General features: G+C 28.5%; 3 protein-coding genes across 3 annotated transcripts in view; 2 read left to right on the forward strand and 1 right to left on the reverse strand.

Moving 5' to 3' along the window:
• Window positions 1-3,022: 3,022 nt before the first annotated feature.
• LOC125826496 (14 kDa proline-rich protein DC2.15-like) lies at window positions 3,023-3,704 on the reverse strand. The gene has a single exon (XM_049505844.1). It carries the CDS (start codon window positions 3,677-3,679, stop codon window positions 3,263-3,265), a length of 417 nt encoding a protein of 138 aa, XP_049361801.1. The 5' UTR covers window positions 3,680-3,704; the 3' UTR covers window positions 3,023-3,262.
• Window positions 3,705-10,467: 6,763 nt separating this feature from the next.
• LOC125826482 (MYB-like transcription factor ODO1) overlaps window positions 10,468-15,579 on the forward strand; it is a 45,144-nt gene continuing 40,032 nt past the window's right edge. Inside the window, exon 1 of the mRNA XM_049505828.1 lies at window positions 10,468-10,473. The gene's annotated coding sequence lies outside the window, so the exon portion shown is untranslated. The remainder of the gene's footprint in view (window positions 10,474-15,579) is intronic.
• Window positions 10,728-11,168, forward strand: LOC125826492 (14 kDa proline-rich protein DC2.15-like). The gene has a single exon (XM_049505839.1). The coding sequence runs from the start codon at window positions 10,743-10,745 to the stop codon at window positions 11,166-11,168; it is 426 nt and encodes a 141-aa protein (XP_049361796.1). The 5' UTR covers window positions 10,728-10,742.

The following is a 15,579-nucleotide window of genomic DNA, read 5'->3' on the forward strand; positions in this document are numbered from 1 at the left end:
CTTTTTGAAGTATCTAATTTACTTGATTTCTCTTTTTATGTATAATCCCAAAATTTCACATAACATATATGTCATTATATAATTTATTGAGAAACATATATTATTTATTAAGTACTATTATTTTATCATCAGTTATAATCATTTTTATCAAGTTATATAGATTATTATTTTAACTTCCTTATGTTAAATTACTGCAATCTATAATTATATTAACTTTTGTTAATATTTTTAACATCTCATTATTTGAGGTATAACATTCATTCATCGGGTATATAAATTACTTTAGAAAAAAAATTTGTTACTATATTAGATTGTTCTACTAATTTTAATGAATATAAAGACAAGATATAAAGTCATAACTTTTTTTTTATCCTATATCACTTTGTAAATAATGAGATGATTCATTCTAATTTTCATCAAGTAGGTCGTTATTTTTGTTTGTCAAACACCTTTAAAACAAATTTATAAGTGTATTCAAAATTAATCTATAGGTGAATAGTAGAATTTATTGCTTCATATTTTATGAAAATTGTTAATATATTGAGAATAATTTTAATCTATTCTCTTGAATAATTTTCAAATAAAATAGAAAAAGAATACCATTAAATTAATTATTTAATTCGAATATATATGTTTGACATGATGTTATAATCAGCACTGGAGCATCTGATATTTTATTATTATTTGTATCATGTTTATTTGAAAATGTCATAATAATTTTTCTTTTTGAAAACTAATTAAATTTCTATTATAAATATATATAATATTGTAATATTGGGCCCGTAAATGGGCCTTTCATTATATTAGGCCCGTATCACGGGCTTAAAATTATCTAGTAAATATATATATAAAAGTTTAAATTAAAGTTAGTTAATTATACGTAAATCCAATCTCGAGGGTTAGACTAATTACCATCCAGATCATGCATGGACATAAATAATAGTAACATATATATTATTAAAAGAATATTATACCATTAATTGGTCATTACTAAAATTCATATTGACATTTTTTAACACCGGAAATTATTGATGAATTATAAATCGCTGTGACAACTTACAGATAGAACACAATCCAATCCCGTCTCAATGTATTGATATTTTCTTTTTATATAATTAAAAAGTTCATATTGAGGTTGTTTACTTATTTGTTCAAGTTCATATATATATATATATATATATATATATATATATGATTGAATCTTGAACTTTAGGTATAGTGATTAAAATTCTTGAGATTATAAGATTGAAAGCTGATTGAACCTTTCATAGTGCTATGAATTGAAACAAAAGATGTTTCAATCTCAATTACTAGTAAATACTAATTTTGCTCATTATAATACATGATCGTTAATTTATCAAACCACGTGGTTTTGGCCTCTTTATTATATAAAGAATTATGTTATATTTATATTATTTTCAAACCATATAAACCACTAATATGGAGTAATAAATAAAAGAAAGCTTAATTAATACAATAGAGAGATATAATCAAATAATCTAGTTTTATATAATTCATAAATTTGTTAAAATACACGGTTAGAGGAATCAAAAGCACACATGTTAAATTGCTTAACTAAATATCACAAGAATTAAAATTAAAATATATCAAAATATTTGAGGGACTAGAAGTGAAATTTTCCCTTTAGGTAAATGAAGAAGAAGAAAAAAATACAAAGCAACTAAAAATACTCATCAATTATTACCCACCTTGAAATAAAACTTATACCAGTATAAGATTGCATAAATTCAACATCAAATATTAACAACTCGTAGACAAGCTCCGCCTTAGACTCATGCTTTAACGATTTTTTATCATTTTAAAAGTGTCTTGAATTTCATTATCATCGTAAAAATTATCACTATTTTGACGATTTTTTATCTCTTTGAAAGTCTCTTGAATTCCACTATCATCGTGAGTATTGGCACTACTTTGACGACCTTTTATCATTTTGAAAGCCTCTTGAATTTCACCATCATCGTAACTATGGCCACTACTATAACGATTTTTTATCGTCTTGAAATCCTCTTGAATTTCACCATCATTGTAACTGTGGCCACTACTATAACGCTTTTTTATTGTCTTGAAATCCTCTTGAATTTCACCATCATCGTAACTCTGGCCACTACTAGAACGGTTTTTTATCGTTTTGAAAGCCTCTTGAATTCCACCTCCACTACTATAACGATTTATTATCATTTTGAAAGCCTCTTGAATTCCACCATCATCGCGTTTTGTGGCAGTGATAACGCCCTGACGAATTGCTGTGGCCGTAGTAACACAAAATATCACGACAAAGATGGCTACTATAATATTTTTTCATCCATTGGGACTATATATTTTGTTTAATTTATGTGTTGAGATATATATGGAAAGAGTTGTTTATAATTGCACTTAATATATATAGAGAATAATTTTATAAGGGAATTGTTTGTATGTGCCTTTTTGCAGTAAACAATCCATTCACTTCTTGACGATTTTTGCATCGTTAATTAATCAACAATACATAGTTCACCTAGGCAATTTTTGAGAGAAATAACGTATTCTGAACATCCTTAATAGAACAAGGTGTTGTAGCCTAGTGGTTTAAGGTGTCTTGAAAGAGTCAAGCCTTTAAGCGTTTGTGAGTTCAAAAATCTTGCTAGCAGTAGCTTTAAGCCTTTTTTTTTAAAAAAAAAAAATCATGTATATTACGTACTTTTTTTCATGTATATTACTTAGTTTAATTTTAAAACTTCTAGTGCACTCATTCATCCAAAAGAAAAAAATGTACTCATGTACAATTCCTGCACACCCTTCTTGAAATTTATGGCTACGCCACTATCCACAACTCTAGCATGCACACCATTTTCAATTTTCCATGGCTCATTCCTTACCACTAAGCCGTCAAACAGTTTTATCAGTGGATTCACCGGTGAATATATATATATATATACATCTTTGACCTAAGCAAACTTTAAATGGATTATGATCTATCCTTTTATTAATTGACACGTTTAAGTAATTCAAGTATAGCTCGAATGCTCGATTAACTCACACATTTAAATTTCATTTGTCAATCTTTCTCGAAGAGAAAAAAGTAATAATAACTCCTTATTTAATAGATGTCAAATTTATTACAAATACAAATAATTGGATACAACCGAAAGAAAACAAGGCAAACGAGCCTAGACTTTCATACTATAATAAACGCACAAAACACAAAAATATAGAAGGTAAAATAAATTTGAAAATTTCTAAATAATGGATAAACTAATATGACTTATGCACATTGGAAGTTCTTAGGTGCATATTTGCCACAATTATTGAGCAACAAGCTAAGTGAAAGTGGAATATTTAGATTAATTCCCAACACATTAGCTTTAAGGGCAGTGCAAAGGCAAACAGCAGCATCAAGGTCAACAAGTCCTTCAATTAGAGAGCAACATTCAGTCTTGGCTGGGCTACTTCCAATAACAAGCTGCAATAAGTCACCCAACAAAATGGCACAAGCATTTAGCTTTAGTGTGTCCTTTGGGCACTTATCCTTTGATGATGGGGTGGAGGGGGTAGAGGGGGTAGGGTGGGGTTTGTGGTGTGAGGGTGGTGGGCATGGGACATTAGTGGAACTAACCATAGTGGAAAAAAGAATGTTCAATGTGAGAACAAGGGCAATTGAGGATGCACCAAACTTAGCCATTTTTCAAAGTTAAGAATTTAGCACTCTATTGAATGTGGCTAATTAGTAATGAGAATGGTGTTTGCTTGGCTATTTATAGATGGAAATTTTGATCATTATATTTTTGGAGGTTGCACTTTTAGTCCCTCAATTATTGATAAATTCTTATTTTTAGTTCTGATAGTATATGACTAGTTAAGCATATTTGTCCTTCAATTAATTGAAATATGCCCTTTTGATTACTTTTCTTGAGAAAATATAATTCACAAATTTACCATAAGTATTAAGCGTTTTACTATTTAATTACTCATGTGTTATATTAAGCTTGTATTGTTACTCCATATTTGACAGTAATATAGTTCCAATTAAAAGTAATTCAAATACATCATACTTCCTGCATAAAAGGATTAAATACACATGTTTTGGTTAATAGAAATTAAAGTTAAATGTGTTTCGTCAAATAAAATCAAAATAAGAATTTGTCAATAATTAAGGGATCAAAAGTGGTACTTTCTTTCTTCTTTTTTTTCCATCCTACTTCCAAACTTCTAAAACTAATGAAAAATATGATGATGAGGAAGCCCATCTGGACATATATCAAGACAAGCTGGCAAATGTACATAGCTTGGATTAATTTAGGAGTATATGATGAATTATTATAGACTTTGTAGTCTTGTAAATTTCATTAGTTATCTATATTTATCTTCTTCCTCTAAGAAAAATTATTCATCCTTTATTTTCACATGGGACTTAATTAGATTAATATTTTCTGTAATATTTGAACATTGATCCTCAAAAAACTTGGATCCAATCAAGATTCTTTTTGTTCAGTTTGGAAACTAGCTAGTAATACTGTTGTGTTGTCTATTTGTTCAGTGAGAAATTTATATTTGAAACATAATTATTTTTTTTATTTATTTCTCACTGAATCGGCTTACTGAAACAATGTATGATAATAGTTTAATTTCTTACTCAAATACTGAGAAGCTTTCTAATTTTTCCATGTGAAAATATTATTATTATTTTTCCTAACCTATTCAATCAAAAATTTTATGGAACTATTCACCAAATATTTTTGATGAAATTTTTAATAGAAAAATAATAAGTAGTGTGACTATGCTAATGGAAGTGTGTAAAAAAAGAAGACTTTATAGAAATGCTTACGCTTGGATTTGTACACTATCAAGAAGTTTCTTCCTTTATATTTTTCTATTGATGTTGATAGGCTACTACTATATATGCTAGTTTCTTAATACGGCAACGAACCGATAATAATAATAATTACGTCTTAGTCCTTTGATAGATATTAGAGTGAATCTGATTCTTTGATATTCAATTATTTTTTTAATTCCAACCTCGCCTATGGATATAGAAAAGTGTGTGAATGACATTTCCTATTCCCAACTTATTGGTTTTAAGTACTCGTTCTAGAAAACAACAAGAAAAAAAAGAAGATGTTTATAGATATCATCCAGCTATAATTAATCTTTTTTTAAAATCGTTACTACGTACTATATTATTGATCCATTTTGAAATTTAGTTAATTTGGATTCGCGTTGAAAAATTTCACTTTGAAAATTAAATAAGTTCTTATTAAAGACGACCAAGACTCAAACCTAAAAAGCTAAAATTTGTGATTAAGAATGAAAAATACATGATATATGACAACAACAAACGTACCTAACCCTAAACAAAAATGGGACAATATATACTTGTAAAGAATGACACGCGGAAATAATTAAAGATTAAGCCACGACACAGAAGTGATATCACTGATTAATTAATAATGTACTAATTGAATAATTAATCTTAACTAGTAAGTACTAGTTAATCAGAAAAGAACATCCTCTAATCGTTGGTGGAATATCCTAATTATTAGAAGAGAGAAAATCACTATTGTTTCTGAAGAAATATTACTTTCACTCAGCTCAAAAATAATATAAAAGATTAACCCTTTAAAAGGGGCACCAATCTGTTACGATAAAAATCTATTTATGTGAAGTGATTGCGAGTATATAATGACAATGTCGGAACATGAGTGGTCGGTCGTGAGCTTACTGTTCCATTTCAATTTATTTTTATATACTCCCTCCGTCCACAATTGTTTGGCAGGTATACTAAAAATAGATGTCCAAGATTAATTGTCAATTTACACAATCAAGAAATAATTAGTCACTTTTTTCCAATTCTGCCCTTAATGATTGTGTAGTTCAATTGAAAAGTTATGTGGACTTTTGGTATTCTTGATATAGTAGGGTTATATTAGTCAAATTACACCTTGTATTAAATTTTCCTTGAGGAATGTGCATGACCTTACCCTGACAAACAATTGTGGACGGAGGGAGTATAATTTGATGGGTACGAAGTTTAAGAAAATACTGAAATGTATGATATTAAAACATATTATAACATTTGAATGTTTTTAATTTTTTTAATTTTTTTTTAGTGTCAAACATATCATAACATTTATCTGGATATAAAAAAATCATTAAGAATAAAATGGAAAATATAAAATTAATTATTTTTAAATTTAAGCATGTTGATATTCTTGAAACAAACTAAAAAATATATATTACGTGTCATATTTGAATACAGATTTAATCGAATTTGCGTATATCAAACACAAGACACTAGGTGAGAAAACTACAAGGAAAAAAAAGAAAGACAAAAAAAGGACAGCATGAAAGTAATACTATACCTTATTCTTCGATGAACTATAATGAGTGAGATGCTCTAAAACAATGTAAAATTAAATTTCGAGTCTAACTCACTCCGTAAAAACTAAGCACGAAAGAATTAAGGATGATTGTTCAAATCTTATAAGAAAATTACTCACATCTCATTAATCATCAATGTGAGACTTTTAATTTTTAATTTAAATACTCATAGCAAGTTTATTTACACCTTTATGTCCTATTTCTAGTTAGTGTCTGGAGAAATAATTTCTTCTTTTGTCAAGCATGTAGTACAAATATTTACATTACTGTTACTAGCAACCAGTTATATTTTTATATATATTATATAGTAGCACACAATGATTGGGAGAATCCTATAAATGAAAGCTTGGTACACATTTTTTTTTATGAATGAAATAAATGAAGTACATAGTACATTTAAGCGCGCTAGCTATGTTTACAAATTCAATTAATTGGCTCAACATGACGTTCCATCACTATTGTGCCGCCAAGCTCAATCGCGATTAGAGGTAGAGTCAAGTTTCAAAGTTTGTGGGTTCGGAATTCTAGTCCTTTTAATAATTTGTACATGTTAAATAGTTTTTAAAATACATATAAAATTTGAATCAAAATTATTGAGTTCGATCGAATCTGTCAACTCCGCTAGCTATTGACTAAACAAGGAGGTGTCATGTCACAATTCTTGAATTTCTAGTCACATATTGGCGCAGCTTATGCATAAAAACAACAAACAAACAAATTATAAGGCACATACAGTGGATCTTGTTGTTTTCATTAAATTTACAAAAGCTAAGAGCTACAATTTAATATATAGTTCAGACCATAATTTTCAAACCCGTGACTTAAAATATGATAATCTATATGGTTTACTTTGAATATATGAACAACGTATCAAAAAATATCTATTCCTGTCATTATGAATTGCTTAGAAGTTAAAATGAAAATATTTTAATAATGAACAGATCCAATCATAACTTTGCATTACCATCTTTGACAAATAAATTGTCAATATTAATTTCCTAGACTGGCTACGATCTATCAATACCACATATTTTATAGTGCTAAAAATATATAGAAAACTACCCTTTCCTTTCAGATTTAGTTGTCTACTAAAAATAGTTATTTTAAATATTTATTATTTTAAAAATTAAGAGTGTAATAATTATTCTTTTCAACTTTACCCTTAGTGTTAGTTACATTGCTCGAGAATTAAAAGACAGAATGTGAAGCATTGGATGAGGGTATTTCTTTCTTAATTACTAGACGTTTCGAATTTGAGCCTTGGGTATTGAAAAATTATAGTAGAGGGCGCGCTCCAATACGATATACCAAATATTTTAAAAAAAATTAAGAGGCAACAAACTAATAAGGGATAGATTAATTAAATTGTTTTTTTTTCTTAATGGGCGTGTTATTTTTTTTCATCTTGTTATTCTTCTCCCACTATTTTCTTCTCAATCTTTTTTTGATTTCATTTCTTATGACCTGATCAGGGTTTATTAGAAATAACATGCCTACTTCATAAAAAAAATTGCATATATCCTTTTCTCTATATATTTCACTTGTTAAATTATACTGAATATGTTATTATTGATGTTGGTGTGTAAAATCTTAACGTAACCACTAAAATGGGAACATATACAGGGAGTAAGTGATAACCTGAATATTTGTATTCACACTTTGACCCCAAGGATTGTTCTTAATAATTTGGTTTTCCACATTAATATGCTTTCTAATATTGACTTGGCTAATAATGAAACTAAACATAGGCCACACAATTTCCTTGACAAAAGAGAAAGATAATGACATTGGAATATATATCATATATTCAACTAGTTGCACGAATACGTTAATGCTTGATGAAAACAACTTTTTAATTATCTTAATTATTTTCCAATAAAACGGAATGAACGCATTGACTTGATGGTGGATCCTAACGAAATAGTTTTGGATTTTTGTATAATCTAGATTCTAGAAGTGAGAGGAGACAAGATCGTAGAAAAGAAATTTTCGCGAATAAGACCTACGTATTGAGTATTTGAATAAATTAAAGTCTTATATTAATAGTTAAAAAAGAAGAAATCATATGTAGGAGAGAGCATTATATCATATTAATAATCTATTTCGATTGATTTGAGCCTAGCGAAACGAGTATAAAATTGGTGGAAATAATGAGTCATGTGAAACTTAGCTCAAGTAAAATATTTTTGGGTGTGTGAATAAAGTCACACATTAATAGTTGAAATAAAAATAAAGAAGCTACGTATAAAGTATAGTGTCCAATGGTGGACGCAGGAATCTCACGAAGAGGTGTCAATAGTTGTAGTAAGAAAATAAAAAAATAATTATGAGACCACTAAGGCTTGAACACACAAACCTTAAGAAACTTTTGAAACCCCTTAGCCATTAGTGTCAAGAGGTGTCAATACTTATATATATACTAGCAGAGGCGAATCCAGGATTTCAAGAAAACGGGGTTTTTTTTTTGTTGAAAAAACTAGTGTTATTAGTTACTACAAAAATTGAAGTGAATTGTGGTTGGCTGAGATTGAACTCAGGACCTTGGTGTTAAAACCTGGCTGTCAAACCAGTGAACCATCCAGCAACTTTAACAATGGGTTCACAAGTGTTTATTTAATATGTTCTTTAATAATTATACAAGTAATATATCGAGTTTAGTCGGATGACCACGGGTTCGGGTGACCCAATTTTTACACATAAATTCGCCACTGTATACTAGATAATGGTGCCCGTGCTATGCACGGGCCCAATAATATAAATGGTATGTTTTGGGGCTAATAACGGAGTTTTTGAAGCGATTGTTTGCATGGATAAAGGAATAAGTTTTTTTTATCACAAACTTGTACTTTCTTTGACACTATTAAAATGGACCCAATATATGTTATTTTTGTTGTTTCAATTTATGTGACACAAATAAAATTTGGAGAGTCATCCAAATTTTCATATTTTAAAAAAAAATGTTTTAAGTTATTAATTATTGTGATTAATGGTGTTAAATTGTCCAATAATATAAATTTTAGAGGTACAACCATAAAAGAAGAATGTACAACACTATCTAAGCACATGTAACACTTGTCATGTGCTAAGTAGTAGATATTTCCACTTATTATATATAGTAATAGAAAAAATATATATAGAAATGACATATTTATTATTTAACTAAATAATAAATATGTAACTAAAAATCTTGTTAGCTTTTGGTTGAAAGCTAACAAGATAGTTACAATCATAATTGCATTGTGGCTTATTATATATATATATACTTTTAAAATTAAAATTTGACCTCTATATACAATGTAATTTTTCGACAAGGGGTATCATTCGACACCTCTCGGCCAAGGATGGGTCCGCCCCTGATAGTGTCTTTTGGTTAATAAGATATAAGAATCATAACTATAGTATACTATTATAATTTTAGGGATAATTTCAGAGATATTTCGTAAGATTTCTTTTATATATAATTCTGACCTTTCTTACTATTTCTAATATTACACTCATCATTCTTATTTTGATTTTTTTTAACAATTCTTTAATCGTATTTACAATTTAAAAAAATACAAGTCGACTAATTTTCCCTTGTGAATATACATACTCTTGTAACAATTCTATTGATATCATTAACTATTCTTTGAATCACACAATCCCTTGGGCATATTATTATTATCATTATTTTTTTATTGATGCATTATTAAGGATTATTCAACTAGCACACTATTAATCCCCGATCACGTACATATTATTAATCTTTAATTATTCCCCTCGTGTCATAGAAGCTAACTCAGAATTTGAAGTTTATGATTTCATATAGCGATCTCAAGTTAATGTACAATCACGAGTCTACCTTAACTTACAACAGATTAATTATAAAATATAGTCGATGACCATAATATACATAGTGTTATTGAGTTAAACTCAAAAAATTAACACACAATTTTTTACTACTAGCTTCCAAACTTTAGAATTAATCTTGATGCATGAGATCCAAGTCGAGCATGTACAAGAACAAATATTGATAAAATAACTAGAGAGAATAATGCAAGTCCCATGTGAAAATAAAGGATGTTAATTTATCTTTGAGGAAAAAGATATAATAATAGCGTCAACTAATGAAAGCCACAAAGATACAATTTAGTAAGTTTATAATCCAATAATATTACTAGTATCTCAATTTGGATTTGCCAGCTACTTGACTACACAATGTTCTCTATCCACATGGCCCTCTTTCAATTTTCTAATAATAAAAATCATAAATTTTACCTATAAATAGCCACTCATTTCATTCATTTCAAACACCAAACAAACAACATTTTCACTGCTAATTAGCCACATTCAATTGTTGAAGAGTGCTAATTATTAAGTTTGAAAAAATGACTAAGTTTGGTGCATCCTCAATTGCCCTTGTTCTCACATTGAACATTCTTTTTTTCACTATGGTTAGTTCCACTAATGTCCCATGCCCACCACCCCCACACCCCAAACCCCACTACCCTACCCCTGCCCCTACCCCCTCCACCCCATCATCAAAGTGTACGTGCCTAAAGGACACACTAAAGGTAAATGCTTGTGCCAATTTGTTGGGTGACTTATTGCACCTTGTTATAGGAATAAGTAGCCCAGCTAAGACTGAATGTTGCTCTCTAATTGAAGGACTTGTTGACCTTGAGGCTGCCGTTTGCCTTTGCACTGCCCTTAAAGCCAATTTGTTGGGAATTAATCTAAATATTCCTCTTTCACTCACCTTGTTGCTCAACAACTGTGGCAAATATGCCCCAAAGAACTTCCAATGTGCTTAAGATAAATTTAGTTTCTTTCAATGTGTTTTGATGTTTTGTTATGTGTATGTGCTTGTACTACTATAGTTGCTTATTTTCAAGTGAAGTATATTTTTTATTCTAGTTGGTAATTAGAAGGAAGGCTAGTTGTCTTCTTTTGGTTGTACTTGTATCCTATTTTCATGAAATAAATGTCACCGTTTGAAGTTGCCATCTTTTTGCTTATTTGGAATAGAAAAATTTATAAGATCTTTTTCTCTCTTTTCAAAATTTTTACAATGTATATCAGACAAATTAAGGATAATTATTTTTCTAAATTTTGCCTAGTTTCCTTTTTATGGTCAACTTTGATCTAGTATGAAGTCCAAATTAGCTCAAGCATTTACGTAGGTTAACTTATACTTGATCCAACATATCTCCAATGAATATATTCTCAGTTCAATCCACCCAAGTCTATGACAGATTGGACGAGTTATGTTTTCATAAGTTAAAACTTTAATCTCCATATAATAGTCAATACAGTAACGAACCATGCATGTATATAACACACAAAAAGATTTAGATTAATTGGAGTGACATTTAAATTAATCTCCTTATAAAAATTTATATATTCAACTGTCTTATAGTGATTGGATTTTGTTTTGTAGAAGGCTCAAACAAACTATTCTAAATGGTATTAATCTTTAATTTCTCTAAAAAATTGCCTAGGTGAACTATGTATATTGTTAATTAATTAACGATGCATACAAACAATTGTCTTAAATTCTCCCTATATAAATATTAAGTGCATTTATAAACAACCCTCCTTATATATCTCAGCACAAATTAAAATTACAAAAATAAAATAAAAAAAATCTCCATGGACTAACTTGTCACAATAGCCATCTTTTTCGTGCTCCTTTGTGTTACTACGACCACAGCAATTCGTCAGGGAGGTATCACCACCATGAATAACGATGATGGTGGAGTTCAAGAGGCTTTCAAAACGATAAAAAATCGTTATAGTAGTGGCCATAGTTACGATGATGATGGCAGAATTCAAGAGGCTTTCAATACGATAATTAAAAATCATCAAAGTAGTAGCAATATTCACGATGCTCCAACTATCATTAAAAATATATGATATCTTGACTATTTGGCACTGAAGTTGCAAAAAATAGTATTTGAATACTTACTATACTATTTAATAAATTATGTGCTTTAATTGTGTTTCTAAATAAGTCTAAGACCTTGTCTATGATCGAGTTGTTCATATTTTAATCTATACATATGCATTGGTTAAGACATCTTTACTAAGTCGAGTTCCAATTGAGCACCAAAACTTATTCTTATAAGTTATATGTATAGTGCATCCATTAGACACAATTCAGTGACATGATACATCATTTTTACATGAAAATATAAGATTTTGCCAGAAAGAAAAATACATTTTAATTTTCCAGACATGTTGAAAAAGAAAAGAGAATCACAAGTTCTTATGCGATTAGCAATTTTGGGCCTCAATAGTATAGCATCTTGAATTTTCGACATTGTTTTGGGCTTGTCAATAATAATGATTGAGCCTACGTCAATTCATCCACACTCAATATTTATAGGAAAAATCACCCCATATACACATTTAAGAGTCAATATTACAGGTTTTAAATCTACTTTTAATTTTTTTTGCTTATAACAGTTTAATTACGGGTTATAACATATCACTAATTATTTATAAATTAATTAAATTTTACTTTATTAAATAAGTATTTTTTTTTCTAATTTTATATTATTATTAAATTATTTAAATAAAGAATACCCCATAATTATCTCTTACACAATTATAGAAATTTTATATTGATTACACTTTCTTATTTAATGTTATACTCATAACCTCCCATTAGTCAATCCCACCACCCTTCCCCCACACATATCCAACTATACACGCTATCACCCCACTTTCACATATTTACACATATTTATACCAGATAAAATATAGTATTCCAGATACATGCAAATCACACCAGATATATATACAAAATAATCATTGTTTAATGCATAAATAAAATTTTAACAAAACACATCTAGCTAACACACGATATAACATTGTATTTAGAGTTCAAATATTTTACTACGTGAAAATCCAACATATAATAAGAAACTTCCTTTTCGTAAAACACCTTTTATGCATGTTCGTGAAAAGGAAAAATAAAAATAAAAAAATTTGATGGATAAGAAGAAAAACAATACTATAATATTTCGTTTGAAATATATAATTTTTCATGGATAAGTAAGAAAATTAATTATTTCGGTATATGAAAATACTGAAATAATTATTTAATGTGCTTTCTTTGTTTCCCCAAAATGCCCCTCCAATATTACATTGACTTCTGGGCCCATAATAGGCCCAAAATAAGGAGAATCTTTATGGGCCCTTAGTCATCGGGTTTCTCGTGGGAAGTTGGGCTTCACGTGCTCACTGAGTACCCGCAGATCACATTCATTTTGGCAAAGAATCCAAAGATGGATCGCTCCTCAAATGGATTGGTGTTTAATTTTTTTAATCGCTCATATCTCATGTGTTTAAACTTTTATTTGTCTCTGATACTTATTTAATGAAAATTTATGAATCAAAATATCTTTATCTGACCAAAATTCGCTTTGCATAACTTAGAGTTTTTTATCTTTTAAATCTAAATGTTTGCCTCCCTCAAAATAAATTCTTAGAAATATTCAGAAAATGAAATTATATTTTTTGGGGAATATATATAGATGAATCCATAGGTTACTATAAATAATAGTAGTGATATATACATCAGAAGCTCAGCAACACACCAAATAAAATAATTTTGCATTTTATCGATAGACTATTATTAGATAGTTTCAGATTGGATTTATGTAAACAAAATAATTTTTGCATTGACTATTATTAGTGGTGTAGGAAGATGACCGTTCGTTAAAAAATTATTTTAAGTATATAAAATTTTTATACAAAGTATATATGTCAAAAATTATTTTTTTATACATATATTAAATTTTGAATATCTTTCTCATTTCTAACTTTACTACTAATCACTATAAATATTTAATTTGAACTCAATTATTCTTATTCGTACAAAATTTATAAACTTCAAATAACGACCCAAACGTGATATTTCTTTCACCAACACTATTCATGCATGCATTCCAACAAAAATCAAATACGTAAAAGATTAAAAAGGGAAAAAGACAATGGCAGTCCTGTCCATGATCTATTTTGGTCCACGGCAGGTAACAGAAAATAATTTAAAATAAAATAGATTGTCTCACTAGATTTTCGTTCACTTTTAATTGTCATGGTTTCATTTTTTGGTTAAACTGTAAAAACTTTAACTAACATTTTAGGATGTATTGTTTCATCATTGATATGAAAAAATTACAATTTATAATACTTTTCGTATAGTTTTTATTTTTAAATATCTAAATTTTTTGTTTAAAATATCAAATTAATGTAATCTAATTTAATTTAAAAATTAGTACTTTTGAAAAATGCACATTACAAATAAAAGTGGACGGAAACTAATAATTAATTAAAGAGAAAAATAAATTGAAGATAATAATATATGTGCAATTGGCGGAGATTGCGGCGGGATATACGAACTAACTGGAGTAATATATTTTTAAAATATCTTTTTTTATTAGAATTTTTAAATTTTTATACGTAAAAAATCTTAACTCGCTATAAAAGTCTTCAATCATAAACTACTATTCTTGTCATATTATATTATTGTAATTAATTACGACAAAAATATTGTTACACTGACGACTCAATTTCCTCATAGTATAATTGAACAAATCAATCATTTATTCATCAATCGATTTACCTAAAATATTATATAGACATCCTCATAATTTTTACCCATATTAGTCAGGTAAATTTCTTAATGAAAACTAAACACAGTATCGATATATATGAATAACTTATTTCTTAACTAACTATCAAATATAATATTACTTATACAAAATTTAATACCTGAATAACTTATTTTCAAACCCAGCTATCACACAACCCCTAAGTTGTGTTTGTAAAGGGCAAATAAAATTCAAGTCTAATAAACTTTTTCACCATCACCCTACACAAAAAAGTCCAAATAAAGATTATATGTCGATTTCCTTTTTATGACTTTGTACAAGAACAGTGACCCTAGGGCTACAAAAGTAGTTGAGCAGGACCAGTCCTATGGCACTAATAAATCATTATACATCATGCCCTCCAGATTCAAACATCTTTTCCCGGTCTAGTGATCAACTAAATGAATAGAGAATCATAAAGTCTCATCTTCAAATTCCAACGGACATAAAAATATTACGTAATTTATTTTTGTTCTATGATTCAAATCTTTAAGGACAGAGTTATTTCATACTTATGCTGGTGGGGGACAACTTATTAATACATATGCTGATAAGAGAAAAATTA

This window comes from Solanum verrucosum, unplaced genomic scaffold (genome assembly GCF_900185275.1).
Source record: "Solanum verrucosum unplaced genomic scaffold, falcon-dt-bn FXZP01000060.1, whole genome shotgun sequence".
NCBI lineage: Eukaryota > Viridiplantae > Streptophyta > Magnoliopsida > Solanales > Solanaceae > Solanum > Solanum verrucosum.

Excerpts from the sequence above, each read along its gene's own strand:
- LOC125826492 (XM_049505839.1), top strand. The coding sequence starts at position 10,743 with ATGACTAAGTTTGGTGCATCCTCAATTGCCCTTGTTCTCACATTGAAC.
- LOC125826496 (XM_049505844.1), bottom strand. The coding sequence starts at position 3,679 with ATGGCTAAGTTTGGTGCATCCTCAATTGCCCTTGTTCTCACATTGAAC.